The sequence below is a fragment of the Stegostoma tigrinum genome, chromosome 7 (genome assembly GCF_030684315.1).
Source record: "Stegostoma tigrinum isolate sSteTig4 chromosome 7, sSteTig4.hap1, whole genome shotgun sequence".
Classification (NCBI taxonomy): Eukaryota; Metazoa; Chordata; class Chondrichthyes; order Orectolobiformes; family Stegostomatidae; genus Stegostoma; species Stegostoma tigrinum.
Window position 1 is genome coordinate 23,948,153 of NC_081360.1, and position 20,012 is coordinate 23,968,164.

General features: G+C 41.9%; 1 protein-coding gene across 3 annotated transcripts in view; it reads left to right on the forward strand.

Annotated features, from left to right (window-relative positions):
- The window catches only part of vps8 (VPS8 subunit of CORVET complex), a 537,289-nt gene that overhangs the window by 117,908 nt on the left and 399,369 nt on the right, over positions 1-20,012 (forward strand). For all 3 annotated transcript variants that reach the window (XM_048534818.2, XM_059647115.1, XM_048534821.2), the window contains 4 exons: positions 1,476-1,548; positions 7,592-7,711; positions 16,493-16,564; positions 19,716-19,835. In XM_048534818.2, the coding sequence (XP_048390775.1) occupies positions 1,476-1,548; positions 7,592-7,711; positions 16,493-16,564; positions 19,716-19,835 (385 nt within the window). The remainder of the gene's footprint in view (positions 1-1,475; positions 1,549-7,591; positions 7,712-16,492; positions 16,565-19,715; positions 19,836-20,012) is intronic.

Genomic DNA, 20,012 nt, shown 5'->3' on the forward strand with positions numbered 1-20,012 from the left:
GGCTTCATGTTTAAGTAGTTTTAGATAAACTAGTCATTAGCTTCAATCATCATCCAAATGGCTATTCCCCACCCTGAATCCTACCCTTTTAGCTGAACTCCCATCAGTTAAATCTTTTCATTAGAAACACTGTCATTGAAATTACCCAATATCAGCCTATTTCTCCTTTGAGTCAGAATGGACCATCAGTCAAATTGTGATTTCTCTGAACTCAAGTATGAATAAATGAAAGTACGCAAAGAAAGTTAATGGAAAATGATTTTAATGCTGCTGTGAATTCTCTCTTGCTTGCCATGAGATTAATTTTCATTTCTGGACATCTCAATCGTAGAAGCATAGAATCCCTACAGTGTGGATGCAGGCCATTTGGCCCGAGTCCACACTAGCCCTCTGAAGAGCTTCCCAACCAAGACCCACCCCTACCCTAACCCTGTAACCCTGCATTTCTCATGGCTAATCCAGCTAGCTAGCACATCCCTGGACACTAAGGGCAATATAACATGGTCAGTCCACCTAACTGGCACATCTTTGGACTGTGGGAGGAAATTGGAGCACCTGGAGGAAACCCATGCAGACACGAAGTAGAAAGTGATTTTAATGATGGACTTAAAAGAGCATGTTATATTTTGTTGGTGATAGTGGGAACTGCAGATGCTGGAGAATCCAAGATAACAAAGTGTGAAGCTGGATGAACACAGCAGGCCAAGCAGCATCTCAGGGGCACAAAAGCTGACGTTTCGGGCCTTGACCCTTCATCAGAGAGGGGGATGGGGAGAGGGTTCTGGAATAAATAGGGAGAGAGGGGGAGGCGGACCGAAGATGGAGAGTAAAGAAGATAGGTGGAGAGGGGAGTATAGGTGAAGAGGTAGGGAGGGGATAGGCTAGTCCAGGGAAGACGGGCAGGTCAAGGGGGTGGGATGAGGTAGTACGTAGGAAATGGAGGTGCAGCTTGTGGTTGGGAGGAAGGGCTGGGTGAGAGGAAGAACAGGTTAGTGAAGCGGAGACAGGCTGGGCTAGTTTCGGGATGCAGTGGGGGGATGGGGATGAGCTGGGCTGGTTTTGGGATGCGGTGGGGGGAGGGGAGATTTTGGAGCTTGTGAAGTCCACATTGATACCATTGGGCTGCAGGGTTCCCAAGCGGAATATGAGTTGCTGTTCCTGCAACCTTCGGGTGGCATCATTGTGGCACTGCAGGAGGCCCATCTAGCTCGAAACGTCAGCTTTTGTGCTCCTGAGATGCTGCTTGGCCTGCTATTTTCATCCAGCTTCACACTTTGTTATCTTATATTTTGTTGATTTTTACTTGTAGATTATGGCCGCTGACTTTTAACTCGATTGATGTTTCATTACTGATAAGAAATTTGTACTGTTGGTGCCATTAACCAGTAATAGATACATCCTTTTTATTTTGAAAAGCAGCCCCAATAAGTTTTATAAATATCTTTTATAATAATTGTGTTATTTTCGTTTTACAGCTGCTGCCTTGCTGGGCGAGCTTACCCGCTTGGTAATGTTCCAGAAGATCTTGTCCCTTTGGTGAAACATCAGGTGAGTAAATTTCAGAAGTCATTATTTTATATTACCCAGGTTATCCTGCACGCTAGATTCTGTACTGAGCCTTCAAGTAAGTTTTGAGTTTTTTGCCTACCTCTACAATTTAGCTGGCTGGGAAATTGCTACTCCCTCACTTTAGCTGATGCTTTAGCTGCTATTTCCAGAAAGTGCATTTCTCCTGTTTGGTTATCTTGCATCTGAGGAGGTGCTTACCTTGCACTCAACATCTCTGTATAATAATATGGCCGAGAGTGGGTACTCAAATTTGATAGAGGCATTTTTGTTCTGCCAGGTATTGGATGATAACGCGTGTGGGCTGTGTACAAATGGACTGACCTCACTGGATTGTGCAGGATCATGTATTTCAATGAATAATTGGTCTCCCAGATAAGCATTTCAAACACGCTGTTTGTCCAGGGTTGTGTTTCAAATATGCGCTGTTGCAATAGCATTTGGTGAATATGCAAATAATGTACATGTCATTGAGGAACCAAGATGTAAAGCAGCATTTGGGATAAGGTGTTGTTCTTCCACCTGGGCACCCTACAGCCCAGAGCACTCAACATTGAGTTCTCAATTTCAAATAACCTTCCCACCCATGCCCCCAGTTGCCTTTCCAGCCCCACCTCTTGCCTTCCATTCCACTTTCTGACCCTTCCAGCCACCAACTGGATTAATTCCTTTCATGGACCAAACAGGTCATGCCTATCACCAGTGTCTGCCTATTACCACTATACTACCTCCACCCTTCCCCACCCCCACTCACTTTATCTGCTGCTCCCTCTTCCCCCACACCTGGTCCTGAAGAAGGGTAATAGCCAAAACATTGACTGCTCCTTTTCTCTAGATGCAGCCTGGCCTTCTGTGGACAATACAAAGTTTGTTTTCCATGAGCAGTCTCCCTCTCTCTCCCAGTATCCCCCAGCTTTCCCATCATTTTCAGACAAAATGGAGGCTGGCTCCCAGTGCAGACCTCACCTTACTGCTCCCTGCTACAGGCCTCCGCTTGCATCATTTGCTGTAGGCACATCCCACACTGTTGTCAGTGCAGCCTCCCTGTTGGCCTTTGTCCCACTCTCATCAGGGTCTAACCCTCCATCTCACCTCCCCAATCCCTATACACTGACGACAACATCAAAATGCATGGAATGTGGTGCTGTGATTGGTGCTTGCATAGATTGCTTCTTGCACTCAGTCATGGCCAGTTGACATCACTGACTGCATCCATGCATGCATGGTGACTCTATTGTTTTATGGAAAGTCACACCTCCACTATGGAACTCTCCTGCAACATGTGCATAATCAATTCTAGTGTTCAAAAAATAGTTTCATATCTTGTGTGTGTGTGTGTGTGTGTGTGTGTGTGTGTGTGTGTGTGTGTGTGTGTGTGTGTGTGTGAGAGAGATAGAGTGTGAGTGTGAATACCTGCCTGGTGTGAAGAAACTAGAAACACAATATTGTCAGCTGATAAAGATCTGCTGGCTGTGCCTATTCTTGGGATTGTACGGGAATGAAATCAGGATGGACATTAGCTACTAGCTCCCAGTAGAGAAAAGTGCAGCTATTCCACAAAATTTAAAGGTGACTTCCCTCTTAATGCCCATTGCAAACAAGTGGTTTCCCACTTTGTGTGTTGCATACTTTCTTCTAGCTTTTAGAAGGTATGCCTCCCTAATATTTTGAAGCAAATATTGGCATAATTTGTCATGATGAATCATCCAGTAACTTTTAAGAAGAACGATATTAATAAGTTTAGCATTGGATAATCTTGCCTGCGTTGGTGGTTTTGGAGAATTTGAAGAAGTGCTGAGACCCTGGGTTCTTTACTTCATTAATTATGGACATCATTATTTTACATGGATTCACAAAGTAGCATAACACAGAAAAATCCTAATAGACCCATTTTGTCTTGACCAGCTGTATATATTTCTAGGAAACTGGGTTCATGCACAACATTAATGGTCTGTCATTGTGGTAGCAAAAGTTTATGCTGCCGTGGATTTCAAACTTCGTTAGACTGTGTGATTATGTGAACCTTATTGCGATGTAGTCACTGTGCAAATGCTAGCTTGTGCAGTATGTTCTCTGGAGAAACTTTTGCCCCCAAACATTAAGACATTCACAATTTTATTATGCAGGTTAGGCGACTGCAGAGGTTGTGACTTTTGTGCTGTTGTTCACTCAAGGATGACCAGTATTTCTTGCCAAGGTTTAGGTCCTCTCTGATTGAGAACAGGGACATGGAATGATAGGAGTAGCCACACAACGCAAGTTGAATTCGTGGCCTTGACTTTAGACTTCTCCAGTGGACACATTCACAATTATTGTGGAAGAAGATGGGCCCAGACTCACGTCTCTCATTCCTTTACAGATGTGGCAATGATATTAATAGAAGCTTGCTTTTGCGCAGAGACGGTGAATGGTCACATGAACAGGCACATCTCAAACATGTTAAAGATTTGCCTCAACCTAATCGAAAGGGCATAGGGTAGAGAAATGAAATGTTGAAAGACTGTTCTCAAAAAAAGATTTGATTTGCTGACTACAAATCTGACATAGCCTTCCAGAGCCAGCTTCTTAGAAAAATTTCAATGTATAATTTGTAAACATGAGACGAGAAGTTCTTTTAACTTCTGGCGGCATGTGTGTTTGATGAATGTTCCATATTGTATGCAGTCTATGTTACACAACAAGCATATTTTCACCTTTTAAGGTTCTTCTGTTGACGTGGATATATACTACAGCTACAATTGATTTCATCTACACTTTGACATTTTTTAGGAAATGTGTGATTGTACTGTTATTTTAGTCACTGTAGAAGGATGTTTTTAAGTTCAACTGTCCTGTGTGCACATGCTGTTTTCTTAGTTACACTGTTATCACCATTTCCCTTCCATCCTTAAGAGTTTAACTCCGCTGTTTCTGATGCCCCACTTGACCATATTTAGATGTGGTTCTTGGAAAATGAGGACAACTCCTCTCCACCACCCCCCAACCCTGCAGTGGTCGGGAACGCCCTCGACTGTGTCTCCGGCATTTCCTGCAACTCATCCCTCACACCCCGTCCCCAAAATAGCAACCAAAAAAGAATTCCCCTCGTCCTCACATAACACCCCACCAACCTCTGGATCCAACACATCATCCTCCAACACTTCAGCCATCTGTAATCTGACCCCACCACCAAAGACATTTTTCCCTCCCCATCCTTGTCTGCTTTCAAGAGGGACCACTCTCTCTGTGACTCTTCTGCCCGCTCCACACTCCCCTCCAGCCCCACCACACCCGGCACTTTTCCCTGCAAGTGCAGGAAGTGCTACACCTGCCCCACACCACCTCTCTCGCCCCCATCCCAGGCCCCAAGAAGACTTCCCACTTCAAGCAGAGGTTCACCTGCACATCTGCTAATGTGGTATACTTCATCTGCTGTACCCATTGTAGCCTCCTGTACATTGGGGTAACCAAGTGGAGGCTTGGGGACCGCTTTGCAGAACACCTATGCTCAGTTTGCAATAAACAGTTGCACCTCTCATTCGCGAACAGTTTCAACTACCCCACCCCTCCCAATTCCTCAGATGACGTCCATCCAGGGCCTCCTGCAGTGCCACAACAATGCCACCCGAAGGTTGCAGGAACAGCAACTCGTATTCCGCTTGGGAACCCTGCAGCCCAATGGTATCAATGTGGATTTCACAAGCTTCAAAATCTCCCCTGCCCCACTACATTCCCAAAACCAGCCCACCTTATCCCCACCTCTCTAATCTGTTCTTCTTCTCACCTATCCCCTCCTCCCAATTCAAGCCGCACCCCCATTTCCTACTTACTAATCTCACCCCGCCCCCTTGACCAGCCCATCCTCCCTAGACTGAATATCTCCTCCCTACCTCCCCATCTACACTCACCTTTACTGGCTCCATCCTTGCCTCTTTAACTTGTCTGTCTCCTTTCCACCTATCGTCTCCTCTATCCATCTTCGATCCAACTCCCCCTCTCTCCCTATTTATTTCAGAACCCTCTTCCCCTCCCCCATTTCTGACGAAGCTGTCTAGGCCTGAAATGTCAGCTTTTGTGCTCCTAGGATGCTGCTTGACCTGCTGTGTTCATCCAGCTCCACACCTTGTTATCTCAGTTCTCCAGCATCTGCAGCTCCTATTATCTCTGACCATATTTTTCGAAGCTTTTCCCAGAATTAGTGATTATAATTGTCAGGTGCTGTACAAAAGCCTCATGCTGTGCCAATTCTAGTTTCCCCAGTTAATTCAAAAGCCTATGATTTTTAATCAAATCCATTCTGAAACAAGACTAGGCGAAAGGCCAATACTTAAATTTAATTGCAATATGATTTGAAGAAAAATAAACCCTGTATCTGGTTTTCTTTCCAAAGATTCACATATTTCACATGCTTAGTTCATGTCACTCTCTGTGTGAGTATCTATTTCAGGATAATGGGTGAAATCAAATTGCTGATATAAAAATAACGCTCACAGCTCAATCCTGGAAAGCCAGTTATTGAAGGATGGCACTTGAGCCAATCTATTCACAATCCTACAAGCGTGTTCTGAGCAAAGCATTAAACTTCCTAACTCAGTCATGCCACAGTGTAAAATAAATGTCTCTGTGTGTGCTTCTTATGAAACCCTGATTAATGCCCTCATTCTCCATGTAATCACGTAAGCTTGAGACACAGTTAACATCCCTATTAGCTGCCAGATTCATGAGCTAGGTTTTCATCCTGCATAATAATTAAAGCCCTTCGTTGTCCTTTGGAATTGGACTGTCTTAGGAGATAGTATGTCTAATTTCTTTTGTTTGGTTCTGCATGGTGCAGTTGTACGAAGCACTGGACAAGCATGGTACAGGCGAGTTTTGAGAAGATTTGTAGCTCAGGTTGAGGTTCTGGATGTGAGTTTGCTCGCTGAGCTGGAAGGTTAGTTTTCTGACGTTTCGTCACCATTCTAGGTAACAGCATCATCGGTCAGAGGCTCACTGATGATGTTACCTAGAATGGTGACGAAACGTCTGAAAACTAACCTTTCAGCTCAGCGAGCAAACCCACATCCAGAAGCATGGTACAGTTGTGACAACAAGCTAAAGTCATTCATTCTAATTTCAGATAAACAACTAGTGAATGTGGTGCTTATGTGGCAACACATCCTTAGACGACATATCCATCCTGGGACTCCTGCAGTGCCATAATGATGCCACTCGAAGGTTGCAGGAACAGCAACTCATATTCTGCTTGGGAACCCTGCAGCCCAATTGTATCAATGTGGATTTCACAAGCTTCAAAATCTCCCCTCCACCCACTGCATCCCAAAACCAGCCTAGCTCATCCCTGGCTCCCTGACACGTTCTTCATCTCACCTATCCCCCTCCTCCCACCTCAAGCCGTACCTCCATTTCCTACCTACTAACCTCATCCCGCCCCCTTGACCTGTCCTTGCTCCCTGCCTCCCCACCGATACTCTCCTCTCCACCTATCTTCTTCTCTATCCATCTTCGGTCCGCCTCCCCCTCTCTCCCTATTTATTTTGAGAATCCCTTCCCTATCCCCCTTTTCTGATGAAGGGTCTAGGCCCAAAACGTCAGCTTTTGTGCTGCTAAGATGCTGTTTGGCCTGCTGAGTTCATCCAGCTCCACACTTTGTTATTTCGGATTCTCCAGCATCTGCAGTTCCCATTATCTCTGATGGCAGTTGCACATTTTTCATTCAAGGAGATTTTTGATCATCCCACTTCGTCCACTACTGGATCCACCACTACATATGCCAGGCTGGAAAATTAGCTTTTTTTTGATGCTGTGTTAGGCAAGATTTACTGTATATTTAACGTTGCAGCCAGAACATCTCTCCACCAGCAGTTGGGTTTTATGCGAGATGTGCTCCTGTGCCATTTTTGAATGGGCATCTTTTGTTTTGAAAGCTTTGCTTCAAAGAAAAACCTGTTTAATGTAGCATTTGAATGAAGCTACACCTAAATTATGCTAATTCATGCTTATTTGATGCATGTGTTTTCTCATTTGTTGTTCTGGCTGGATTCAGGTCTTTGAATTTCTAATTCGCTTGCACTCCACCGAAGTAGCTTCTGATGAAGAGTTGTATCCTCAGATTAGAACACTGCTCCACTTTGACACTCGAGAGTTCCTCAATGTATTGGCACTGGTAAGAGACTTTTATTTTCATCAACCTTAGTCATAGTTTCAGTAAAATTATTTACGTTTCCTTCACTAATACTTCATGCGCACATCAGCATGAGAAAATTAAGCTGCGTTTCCTTAATCAAATTGATATGCTGATTTGTGGACTCTTTTCACAGAAGAACAGATATAATAAAGGTATAGAAGATATGCAGGTTTGTTCCCTTCCCCCGCTTTGGCTTTTCCTCTGATTCTTAATAGCTTAAAACATAGAACCGAAGAGTTACTGAACAGAAAGGGGCATCATGTAGCATAGAGATAGTAGGAACTGCAGATGCTGGAGAATCTGTGATAACAAGGTGTCGAGCTAGATGAACGCAGCAGGCCAAGCAGCATTAGAGGAGCAGGAAGGCTGACGTTTCGGGCCTTCTTCTGAAAATGAATCTTTAGGACTTCACAAGCTAATAAGGCAGGCAAATAACTGGACAATTCAAGGCCTGGTAGATATTTCTAGACAGTTTGTTTTAAAGCTGAGGGGAAGCATCAATAGCCGAGAGTGAGAGAGACTTTTTTTTTCAATGTACTTGTTTTTGACTGCATGTTGGCTCAGTGGTTGATACTTCTGCCTCACAGTGCCAGGGGTCCGGGTTCGATTCCGCCCTTGGGTGACCATCTGTGTGGAGCTTGCATATTCTTCCCGTGTCTGTGCAGATTTCCGCTGGGTGCTCTGGTTTCCTCCCACAGCCCAAAGATGTGTAAGTTAGGTGGATTGACTGTGCTCAATTGCCTGTAGTGTCCAGGGATGTGTAGGTTAGGTGCATTAACCATGGGGAATGCTGGGTTACAGGGAAAGGGCACGGCAGTGGGCCTGAGTGAGACACTCTGCAAAGGGTCAGTGTGGACTGTTTGGGTCGAATGGCCTGCTTCCACAGTGTAGGGCTTGTATTCTATGATTAACACAGTTCTGTGAATTCCTTGGATGGCGATGATTTGTATCGGATGGTGCTCCTGAGAAGGGTGATGATGTGGTTAAAAACAATATACCCTGAGAGTAATGAGTTAGTGATAACCCTAAACAGGAAGTGTCACGATAAAATGATGAAGACGTTACCTGAGTTTGAGTCTCAGGCATGTGATAGCTCCAGGAAGAAGGATATGATTATCATGAGGGAGAATAATTGTAAATTGATTTGGAGGAAGGTTTAGGGGAGATGTCAGAAGTAGGTTCTTTACACAGCGAGTGGTGTGTGTGTGTGGCATGTGCTGACGGCAGTGGTCATGGACTCAGACACTTTAGAGACTTTTAAGCGACTCTTGGATCGGCACATGGAGAATAGTAAAATGTAAGGTATGCAGGGTAGTTTGATCTTAGTAGGATAATAGGTCGGCACAACATCATGGGCCAAAGGCCTGTATAGTGCTGTACTATTCTATGTTCTGTGTTCTGTCAGTGTTTCCAGACTAGGACATATAGTCACCATTACCTAAAGCTTCTACATGTCTTAGGAAGATTGGCTTTTTCCAGTGTGAGTACTGTACAAGGGGTGCTTTTGAGGACTGTGTGTGGGGATTTCTTTTTTGGGAATTCATAAAGGAATATTTTGGGATTAATGGGATTATACTTTAATTGTGTGATAATAAGTCTTTGAATTGGTGTTATAAGAAAGGAGCTTGATTTATTCTATTACATCTTATAGTTGTTTTAGCTGATGTGGTAATTTGGCTCATTAGATAAAATAAAATCTGCACCACTGCATGCTTGTGTTTTAGTGAGAAACCGCTTTGCCAAAGCCAAAACAAAATAAAATATGATCTATCAATCGAGGTTTTACTCCAGGATCTGACCTGTCCAGTAATTACTTCGGCTGGAATGGTATTGCCCATTCCTGGTTGTCCTTGAGTATAGTGCTGAGTTCCCTTCTTGAACCACTGCTGTCCATTTGGTTTAGGTGCTGACTAGCCTATAATTTCCTGCCTATACTTTTGTGATAATGGAACAATGTTGGCAGTCATCCGGCAAGTCACTTGTGGTCAGAGAGGATTTGAAAATTGCTGCCAGGTCCTGTGGTACTCTCCTACCTTGCCTCCTTGACCAGCCTGGGATGTATCTCTTCTGGAGTTTGCAGATTTATGCACCTTTAAGCCTGGTAAACCCTCTAATACACTCTCTCTCTCACACGCTCGCTTACACCATCATACATATACTCTCTCCCACACACACAGTCACACTCTTACACACTCTTCCTCACACTCTCTCGTGCACACACTCTCTCACATGCGCACATACACAACCCCCCCCCCCACTCACTCACTCTCTCTCTCTCTCTCTCTCTCTCTCTTACACACACACACACACACACACACACACACACACACACACACACACACACACACACACACACACACCTCTCTCTCTCTCTCTCGCACACACCCTCTCTCTCCTGTGCATGCACTCTCTTGCACACACTCTCGCCACGCACTCACTTGCACAATCTCACTGTCTCGCACACTCACACTCTCTCTCTCTCTCTCTCTCTCATACTCCCACACACGCACACTGTTGCTCTCGCACAGTCGCTCTTGCACACTCTCTCGCGCTCGCACAATCTCTCTCTCTCGCTCCCACGCACTCACTCTCTCGCATGCTGTCTCCCTCGCACGCTGTCGCTCTCTCGCACAGTCTCTCTTTTGCGCTCTTTCTTGTTCGCATAATCTCTCTCTCACTCTCGCACACACACTCTCTCTCGCGCGCACACTCTCTCTCTCGAGCACACTCTCTCGCGCGCACACTCTCTTTCTCGCGTACACTGTCTCTCGTGCACACTCTCTCTCACACCTGCACACACACTCTCGCGCAAACTCTCTCGCACGCTGTCTCTCTCTCTCGCACACTCTCTCTCTCTCTCAGTCCCCCACGCTCTCTCTCACACCCCCACACTCTCTCTCACTCCCAAACACTCTGTCTCTCTTTCTCTCTCTCTCTCCCACTCAGTTTCTTTTAATATTTTACAATCCTTCAACTTGATCTTTATACCAGATTAGCTTTTCCATTATGAAGGCTAACATATACCCCATTCTTTACTTTGTTATTCCCATCCTGTTATATATTAAAAACAATCTCTTTGAATTTTCCTTTATTCTTCTAAGCTTTCTCATCGACTTGTTTGGCCTTCCTAATTTCCCTTTTCAAATCTTCTCTGTCTCCCAACTTTTACTTTATATGATCTGCTATTGACCCTGTCATATTGAATCCTCAATATTTCTCACAAGTTTCTCTTTGCTCACCCAAATCTTTATGTCCCTTGACATCCAGGCCTCTCCGGATTTCATACTATCCCTTGTCTGATTGTTTATGTCTGCATTGACAACCATAGCACAAAATATTAAATCAATGACTTGAGGCACTTCAGGGTGACCTTTTAAATTGTGATGAAGTTTCTTTCTACAACTCTTTCATCTGTGTTAAATATTTTCAATTGATGGCTGTTATTCCTGTAAACATACACACCTTGCATTCAGGCATTTATCTGTACTTTATAATGTTGAAGTTCATGATTACATGACCCACAAGATGCTTGTTGAGGAGGAGGTGCTGTCTCACTACCTGGTTCCCCTATATTTTTAACTGAATATTGAGAGAGTCATTTTAACTTCAATGATTTGGGAAAAATTGTCACTATTTTTGAAAAAAATCACTCATGGGATGTGGGCATCACTAGCTCAGACAATGTTTATTGCCTGCCTCTAGTTACTCATGGGACAATGGTGGTGATCTGCCTCCTTGAACCACTGCAGTCCCCATGCTGGAGGTAGACCCACAATAATGTTATGGTAGGACTTTGAGATTTTGACCCAAGGACAGGTTTTCAGGTTGGCAGCTTGTGACCAGTGATGTTCCACACCAATCAGTATTCAGTCTGCAAGTTGGAGGAAGGAAGGACTGTGCCGTTGCCAAATTTTCAGACAAGACAAAAACAGGTGGAAAGGCAGATTGTGCGAGGAATGCAAATAGTTTACAGAGAATTAAGTGGCCAAAAAGTTGGTAAATAGAGTTTACTGTAGGAAAATGTAAAATTTTTCATTTTGAAAGGCAGAACAAAAAAACAGACTATTATTTAAATGGAGAAAACTACAAAATGCTGCAATACAGATGACCTTGGAAACAATATGCTCCGGTTTCCTCCCAAAGTCCAAAGATTTGCAGGTTAGGTGGGTTGGCTGTGCTAAATTGTTCCATAGTGTCCAGGGAGGTGTAGGCTAGGTGGATTAGCCATTAGAAATGCAAGGCTACAAGGGAAGGGGCATGGGTCTGGGTGGGTTGCTCTTTGGAGGGTTGGTGTGGACTTGATGGGCCAAATGGCCTGCTTCCACAATGCAGGGATTCTACGATTTTACCTGTGAATGAAACACAGAAAACTAGCACACACATGTAGCAGGTAGTCAGGAAGGTTTATAGAATGGTGTCCCGTATTTCAAGGGGGCTTACTGCAACTTTGGTGCTGCTGAGGCCATGTCTGGAGTACTGTGAACCGTTTTAGTCCCTTATTTAAGGAAAGTTATTGTTTCATTGGAGCAAGTTCAGAGAAAGTTCACTGGGATGATCCTTGGTACAGAGGGATTGTCTAATGAGCAACGATTAAATGGATTGGGACTCTACTCATTGAAGTTTAGCAGAATGAGAGGTGACCCCATTGAAGCATAGAAGATTCCAAAAGGGCTGACAGAGGAAACCCTGAAAGAAAGAAATCCCTTTCATGGGAGAGTCTAGGACCAGAAAGGGTACTCTCAAGATAAAGAAGCACCGATTTAAATCTGAGATGAGGAGGCGTTTCTTTTGAGGGTTGAGTCTTTGGAAGTCCTTCCACACAGAGCTGTGGAGGTAGAGTCCTTGTGTATTTTGCAACTGAGATAGATGGATTCTTGATCAGTAGAAGAATCAAAGGTTATTGGAAAGTGCAGGAAAGTGGATCAGCTCATGTTTGGCAGAGCAGGTATAGTGGCTGAACAGCCTACTTCTGTTCTTATTATGGCCATCTTATGGACGCTAAAGGAACGACAGTATATTTCCAAGCCAATGGTGAATGACGTGGAGGGATACTTGTGAGTAGTGGTGTTCTGCTGCATCTGCCCTCCTTGATCTTCCATATGGAAATAACTGTTGGTTTGGAAGATACTATCAAAGGAGTTTATTGAGGTTTTGCAGTTCACCTCATAGATGGTCCAGTACAAACTGCTGCCAGTGAGCAAAGATATTCGAGGTGGTGGACATTGGTGGATATGGTGCCCTGGATGGTGTTAAACTTGTCATTAATTGTTGACGCTACATTCATCCAGGCAAGTGTGAAATGTTACCTCACTCTCCTGACGTGTGCGTTGTAAATGGTGGGCAGGCTTTGTGAAGTCAGGAGATGAGTGCATTGCTGCAGGATCCTTATTCCACAACTTACTCTTGTAGCCACTGTATATTCACATAGCTTGTTCCATTTGGTTTCTGGTAACCTCCAGCATGTTGATATTTGGAGATTCTTTGATGGTATCATCATTGAATGTCATAAGGAGATGTTGAGATGGTCGTGACCGGTCTTAGCATAAGTCAAGTTGTGCCTTCCGTTGGCTTCTTGATTTTTTTTTTTAACCATGTGATGATATACTTCCAGAAATGGCCAGACCATTACTTTCATGAGATGATGCCAGTTATGAATTGTTAAACAACATTTCTTTTAGACATTTCCTTTAGATCCAATGAGCTTTTTTCCTGAATGACATTAAAATCAGACAGTGGAGATGAAATGCTAACTTGTTAGTTTTCACCTTGTTAGAAACAATATCTCTTTAACCTGAAACAAAAAACAGAAATTGCTGGAAAAGCTCAGCAGGTCTGGCAGCCCCTGTGGAGAGAAAGCAGAGTTATTGTTTCAGACCCAGTGACCTTTCTTCAGAACATGATAATGTTTAGAGTGCACTTTCAGGATTTTTATATAACTAATCTTTAATTAGAGAAACAACTCTCCAAACTTACATCAGCTTGAAAGCTTTAAGTTTTACAGTGTCATTTGTTGATGTGCTGAAATATATTTAACAGTTATTTAACTGGCAGGGAAATTAAGGCGTGATTTTCCTTCAGAGCCTCTAATTTTGCATCTCGCTCTAGCACAATCGACTGAACTGGGGCATTCCGGAACTTTAAAGTGAAGTGAATTATAACTGAAGCCACTTCAGATTATATTCTTTGTATTATTTAATGCTGATGTACAGTTCGGTACATTGACTTCAGAACATTCTACAACCAAGGTTTAGCCATTTGAGCTCGTTCATGAGGGCTCTTCAAATTGGACTTATCAGTGCCAATGCATGAAGAAAATGTGCAGAGTTTGATTTTTTCTTCATTGTAAAATATCAAACTTACTGAAGTCATAACTAATGAGTACCCATAAAAATACTAAAGCAGCTTAGGTCATTTTATTTCAGTGATTTGCAGTGACTCAACAAATGGAAATCCTCTTTGTAAAAATGATCCATTTTAAGATAAACACATAGTAAGCAGTATGGATAAAACCACGCCTGGTCACCACCTTCTGGTTTTCTTTCCATTATGATTTCAAATGGACAATTCCCTTCTCTGCTGCCTGGTTCATGCTGACGTGTGGACATTTTATGTGTGTGATCATGCAACCTAATTTCTCCAGTATGCCCAAAGAGGAAACATGAGGGCATTGTTTTAAATTATGGATTACAGAAAGTTTGCTGTAGTGGACTAAGTAACAGGCTGTATAAAAATCTTTTAAAGAAATGTGATATTTGAATGATCTTCAGGTAATCTTTGATAGTGATTGCAGATTGGTTTGCCATCACAAGAAATTGCATGTTGCTCAAGTACAAATTAGCTCAACTACGTTCATTCACATTTTTCATAAAACATATGAGGCTGTGAAGAAAGATGTTGGTGATCCACATTGTTGAAAATAGTGCACACTTGTGGCTCACGGTGCTCTTGGAGTATTGTCACTACCCTAGGATCAAGAGATCCAGGATCATGCCCCACCTCCTTCAGCAATGTGAAAGATAGAACAGCATCCCTACGGTGTGGAAGCAGACCATTCAACCCATTAAGTTCACACTGCTCCTACAAAGAGCATTTCCCCCCCCACTCCCCCCTCCAACTTCGCCACCTCCATCCTATCCCTGTAACCCTGCTTTTCCCATCTAGCCTGCACATCCCTGGACACTCTGGTCAATCCACCTAACCTGCGCACGTTTTGCCTTGTGGGATGAAACCGGAGCACCCAGAGGAAACACGCGTAGACATAGGAGAATGTGCAGACACTGGAGAATGTGCGAACTCCGCACCGACAGTCAACAGAGGGTAGAATCGTCCCTGTTGCTGTGTGACAGTAGTGCTAACCACTGAGGCACGGTGGTGCCCCGTTGTAACATCTTTGATCAAGTTGAGTAGAAAATAGTTGCCACTTCTGGGGCCCTATGGGTATTGTGTTCCTTTAAGGCCAAACGTGTGGTATTGTAGGATAGCTAATTGCTTTCAAATATTATTTGGAAGACGAGGGAAGTTATTTTCATTTTTTTTCTCTCCCCAATAATTTGGTTCCATCAGATTTGCAAGTTTGGCATTTGCAATCCTAATGATTTTATAGTATTGCTTGTCAGTCGTGGATGATGACGATAGAACATAAGAATTAGAGCAGGAGTGGACGATCCAGCTCTTCAAGCCTGCACCAACGTCTGAGAGTTTATGGCTGATCTTTTACTTAACCAGTTTTGTGCAATTTTTTGGATATCCCTTGATTTTTTTGTATGGATAAATCTATTTGATTTCAGTCCTGAACAATTTAGAAATACAGAGCCTGTATAGTCCCCTGGGGCCTGAGAGTTCTATTGACAAAGTAGTTACATCATTTTCAGGTTTAAATAGCCTTCTCCTTAATCAGAAACTGTTTCCCAACATTAGCAGACAATGTTCCTGCAGGTATCCTGTTGATGCCTATAAGAACTTCTTTTGATTGAATGAATTGACAATTCATTTTTCCAGATGCCAGAAAATATACCTTAGCGCTTGCTTAGAGGACAATCCCTTCATCTCAGAAATTAGTCAGAAGAACTGCCATTACATTTCCTCCACAACAAATATATCTTTCCATGATTAAGGAGAAGTCATACACACTACTCCAGGTGTGTTCTCGCAAAGCCTCTGTATAATTACAAAACATTTTTACTTGTATATACAAATCCCTTTGCAATAAAAACCAGCATACCACTTGCTGACTTAATTCTTTACTGCACCTTTTCAGTGATTTGTGATCAAGGACACACAAGTTCCTTTGAAGCTTAACACTCCCAATCTGTCACTATTTACAAAATAGTCTGTACTTCTTCCTCCCAAAGTGAATAAACTCATATTTCTTCACTTGTATTCCAGCTGACAAATTTTGACCTTGTATTTAGCCTCTCCAAATCTCATTGATGCAGCTCTCACTTTCACCAAGTTTTGTGTCATCTACAAACTTGGAAATAGCTACATTTCATCCGCGCACCCAAATAATTGATATGGATTATGATTAATTGGACGCAAGTACTCAGCAGTTGTGGAGATGTGTGCCACTCACTTGGACTATTTTCCTCTGAGCTACAGCAGATTAAGAGAAAATGAAAAAAAACTTTCAAGTGGGATTGTCATGATAAAGGAAGCATTACTTTTCCCTGATTCGTCATCTTAAACTTTAATTAGCTGAGTCTTTTATGTGTGACAGATTACTTTAAGTCCAATTTCAGTGATGTGTTTTGTTTTAAATAGACATTTGAAGACTTCAGAAATGATAAGCAAGCAATAGAACATCAGCAGAGGATTGTGGACATCTTGCTCACAGTAAGAATTTGACTACAATTACTTCACAGCTTCCTTAATAATTTGGTTCTTTATTAAACAACTCTTATGTAAATTATCACTTCATTATTATTGTGTTACTTTTGTAACTTATCACTTCATTATTATTGTGTTACTTTTGTCAAGTAAAATGCACATTAACTTTTATTGTTCTTGTAAATAGTAGTTTGGAGCAGAAATTGCAGCTAAATTATTTTGCCCAAAAAAACAAAAATGAAAGATAATGCTGCATCGCATCTCATCAGTTCCCTGCTCTCTAACAAATCTTTTAATTTTCATGTTTTCAGCAGTATCTAACATTTCTAGTCTGTAAAATGAGGATAAACACTTTTTATTTTGGGATAATAGGGTGAAACATAGCTAAATTATTTTTCTAACTTCACCCTTTTCTTTGAGATTTTATTTGAATATACAAATATTTTCTAAGTACTGGTTACAATTGTTGTCTTTCCATTTAGCATTTGCTGTGAATATATAATTCTATGGCTGTAACTTTAGAAGTCTCCAGTGTTACATTAGGATAATTAATCATAGAGTCATTCTGGCACGGAAGGAACCCGTTCAGCCCATTGGGTTCATACCAACTCTCTGTAAAGTATTCAGTCAGTTCCATTGCCCTACTTTGTACCTGTAGTCATGCAATTTGATTTCTCACTAGCATACATCCAGTTTCCTTTTCAAATTAGTCATGATGTCTGCTTTGCCCGTCCTTGGAGGCACAGTTTGAGGTCAATACCACTCAGGGCATAAAATGATTTACTTCTTATCCCCCTGCATATTTTCGTACGTAATCTTAAGTTTTTGACCCCCAGACAGTATTTACTCTATTTTTTTTGCACTGCATGGGGCTCTGAGACCCATGCACTGCAGTGACATCCATAACTAGATATTAATGTTGTGATCCGTCTGGAACTTTGGAGTGGCTGCTAGTATGGGAACCAGACAGCTTAGAGAGAATGTTGTTCCAAGATCCTGTACTATCAACCAATGGGAACAGCATTAGTTGCTGCATGTTGTCTAAATCTTTTATATTGCAGGTTTTTGGGATTTTGAGTTATCAAACTCTTTCACTTAAGGTATCTAAGTTCCAAGTTCTTAACTTATAGCAACAGGGCCTTCAGTTGTGCTTGACCCAACAAAATATCCCTATTAATATTTATGAATGGAGTAGAATTTTTTAAGCAAGATTTTATGAATATTTTGTACAAACACATAATGAAAACAACAGGGAAGATTCCTAAAATGGAACAAAGAACTGTGGATCTGAAATAAACACAGTAATTTATGGAGAAACTTGGCAGGTCTGGCAGCACTTCGGGGGAGAGATGTTTCGAGTCTGGTGACTCTTATTAGAACTTTCTCCCCACAGATGTGATGGTGCAGGCGATGCTTTCCTTGTGTCTCTGACGTACTGTTGCTTGAACAGTCTCTCAGAAGAATTGTACCACAGCAACCATGGTAAAACTGTACAAAAAGACTGACCGACCCTTATTTCTAATTTCAAAAGCTAATTAGGAAATGACTCAATTTAACTCTCTTTCTATTTATGGTCAGGCAAACTATCACTGTAAACAGAATCAAGTAGGCTAAACAATTGCACATCTCTTGATCAGAGATAATGGGAATTGCAGATGCTGGAGAATCTGAAATAACAAAATGTGGAGCTGGATGAACACAGCAGGCCAAGCAGGGCCTAGGCCTGAAATGTCAGCTTTTGTGCTCCTAAGATGCTGCTTGCCATACTGTGTTCATCCAGCCCCACACTTTGTTATCTCACACCTCTAGATCTCTCAGTTCCCAGGAGTCAACATTTTCCTGTGTGAACAAATTACATATCCCAACAGAGAAGTGGTACAAAGTATGTTGCATCCTTTTATCAATAATGCCAGCAACCATAACCCATTCAGTAAAGCAAATAAGAACAAATGTTTCTAGCAGAATATCAGAATATATTTTTGAAACAGGCATTTTTCTTCTAGGGCTTTATCTAATTGATCATGTCAGTGAACAAAGTAAAGTATATGAGACTTGTATAAAGCTAGCTATTGTATTCAGTACAAGTTGCTAAATTCAGACTTCTTACTTGTCTCTTTCAAGTTAGCAAACAACCCTTGAATCACACCATGCAATTAAAACAGAAACAGTAGCTTGAATCTGGATCTTATGCATGTCTATACACTTTTCCTCTCACAACAGGAATTTAAACTGGACTGTTCAAAAACATAGCTAATGGAAAATTGTAAAATGTTACTTCAAACTGATATAGTACCCTAAAAATTAGTGGTATTATCAAAGTATTTCAATAATATTGTTCAGATCTCTTCCCTTCTATCTCCCTATGCTGAGAGGGAATAAACTCTGCTTCTCTTACCTAACCTTGCTCTAAAATTTCTCATCCCTTGTAAATTGCCTCTGTGTCCTCTCAAAGATCCTCAAATCCTTCTTAAGTCTAGTAAAGCAGAAGTAGGTAGAGCTTTATATAGGTTTAATGATGCTTCCAGTTTTTGTCCTCAATATTTGTATTTCTAAAGTTTGAGAGCCCCTTTTGCTTACCCATGGCAGTTCCTATCACCTTCAAAGATCTGTTGTATGAACCTCAAGTGTCTTTATTCCTGTTATGTTGTTTAGAATTGTACCTTTCAGTCTATGTTGCCTTTCCCCCTACCTTCTGGTAAAATGTATTACCAGACACTTTAACCAGAGACATGAGGATTGTTTAATTAAATGCAGTAGAATGTCTTGAGTTTTTCTGTTTCAAATAATAATTTGTGATACAATCAGTGAGGGAATGTAGTGTTAAGTCAGCACCGTAACTTTTGTATTTAGACTTAAAGAACATGGTCATGAGAATAATTCTGCAAATATTCATGATACATCGGCTATATCTTTTTAGATTGGTTATTCTCAAACATTTTGTTTAACAATAATATTTAGAGATTTTGTTTTAGTGTTTCTTTCTTAATCCTTCTTTTCCTTTCTCTCCTCTTCCTTACATTCTTCTATCTGGAAAGAAGTATTAACTTACTAATCATTCAGAGTTTGACTGTTAGAATAAGTGCCAATTCTGCAGATGGCTTTATTGATTGCTGCTTTTTTGATCTAAGTGATTTCCATTTTTGATTGTTTTCTGCAGGTTATGGTGGAGAATTCAGATTTCACTCCATCACAGGTTGGGTGCCTTTTCACCTTCCTGGCACGACAGCTGGCAAAACCAGACAACACACTTTTTGTCAACAGGATGCTTTTTGACCAGGTAAGTTGATCTGAGGATGTGGGAGATTCGGAATAATCCATGACCTCTTTAACGAGGATATCTAATTCTATTTAAATTCTCATTATCCCCTGTGGGTTCAATTTGCCTGTTTTTTTTTTTGAGTGATATTTGCCCATCACATCCCATGGCAACTTTTCTCATGCAACCAGTGTGCTA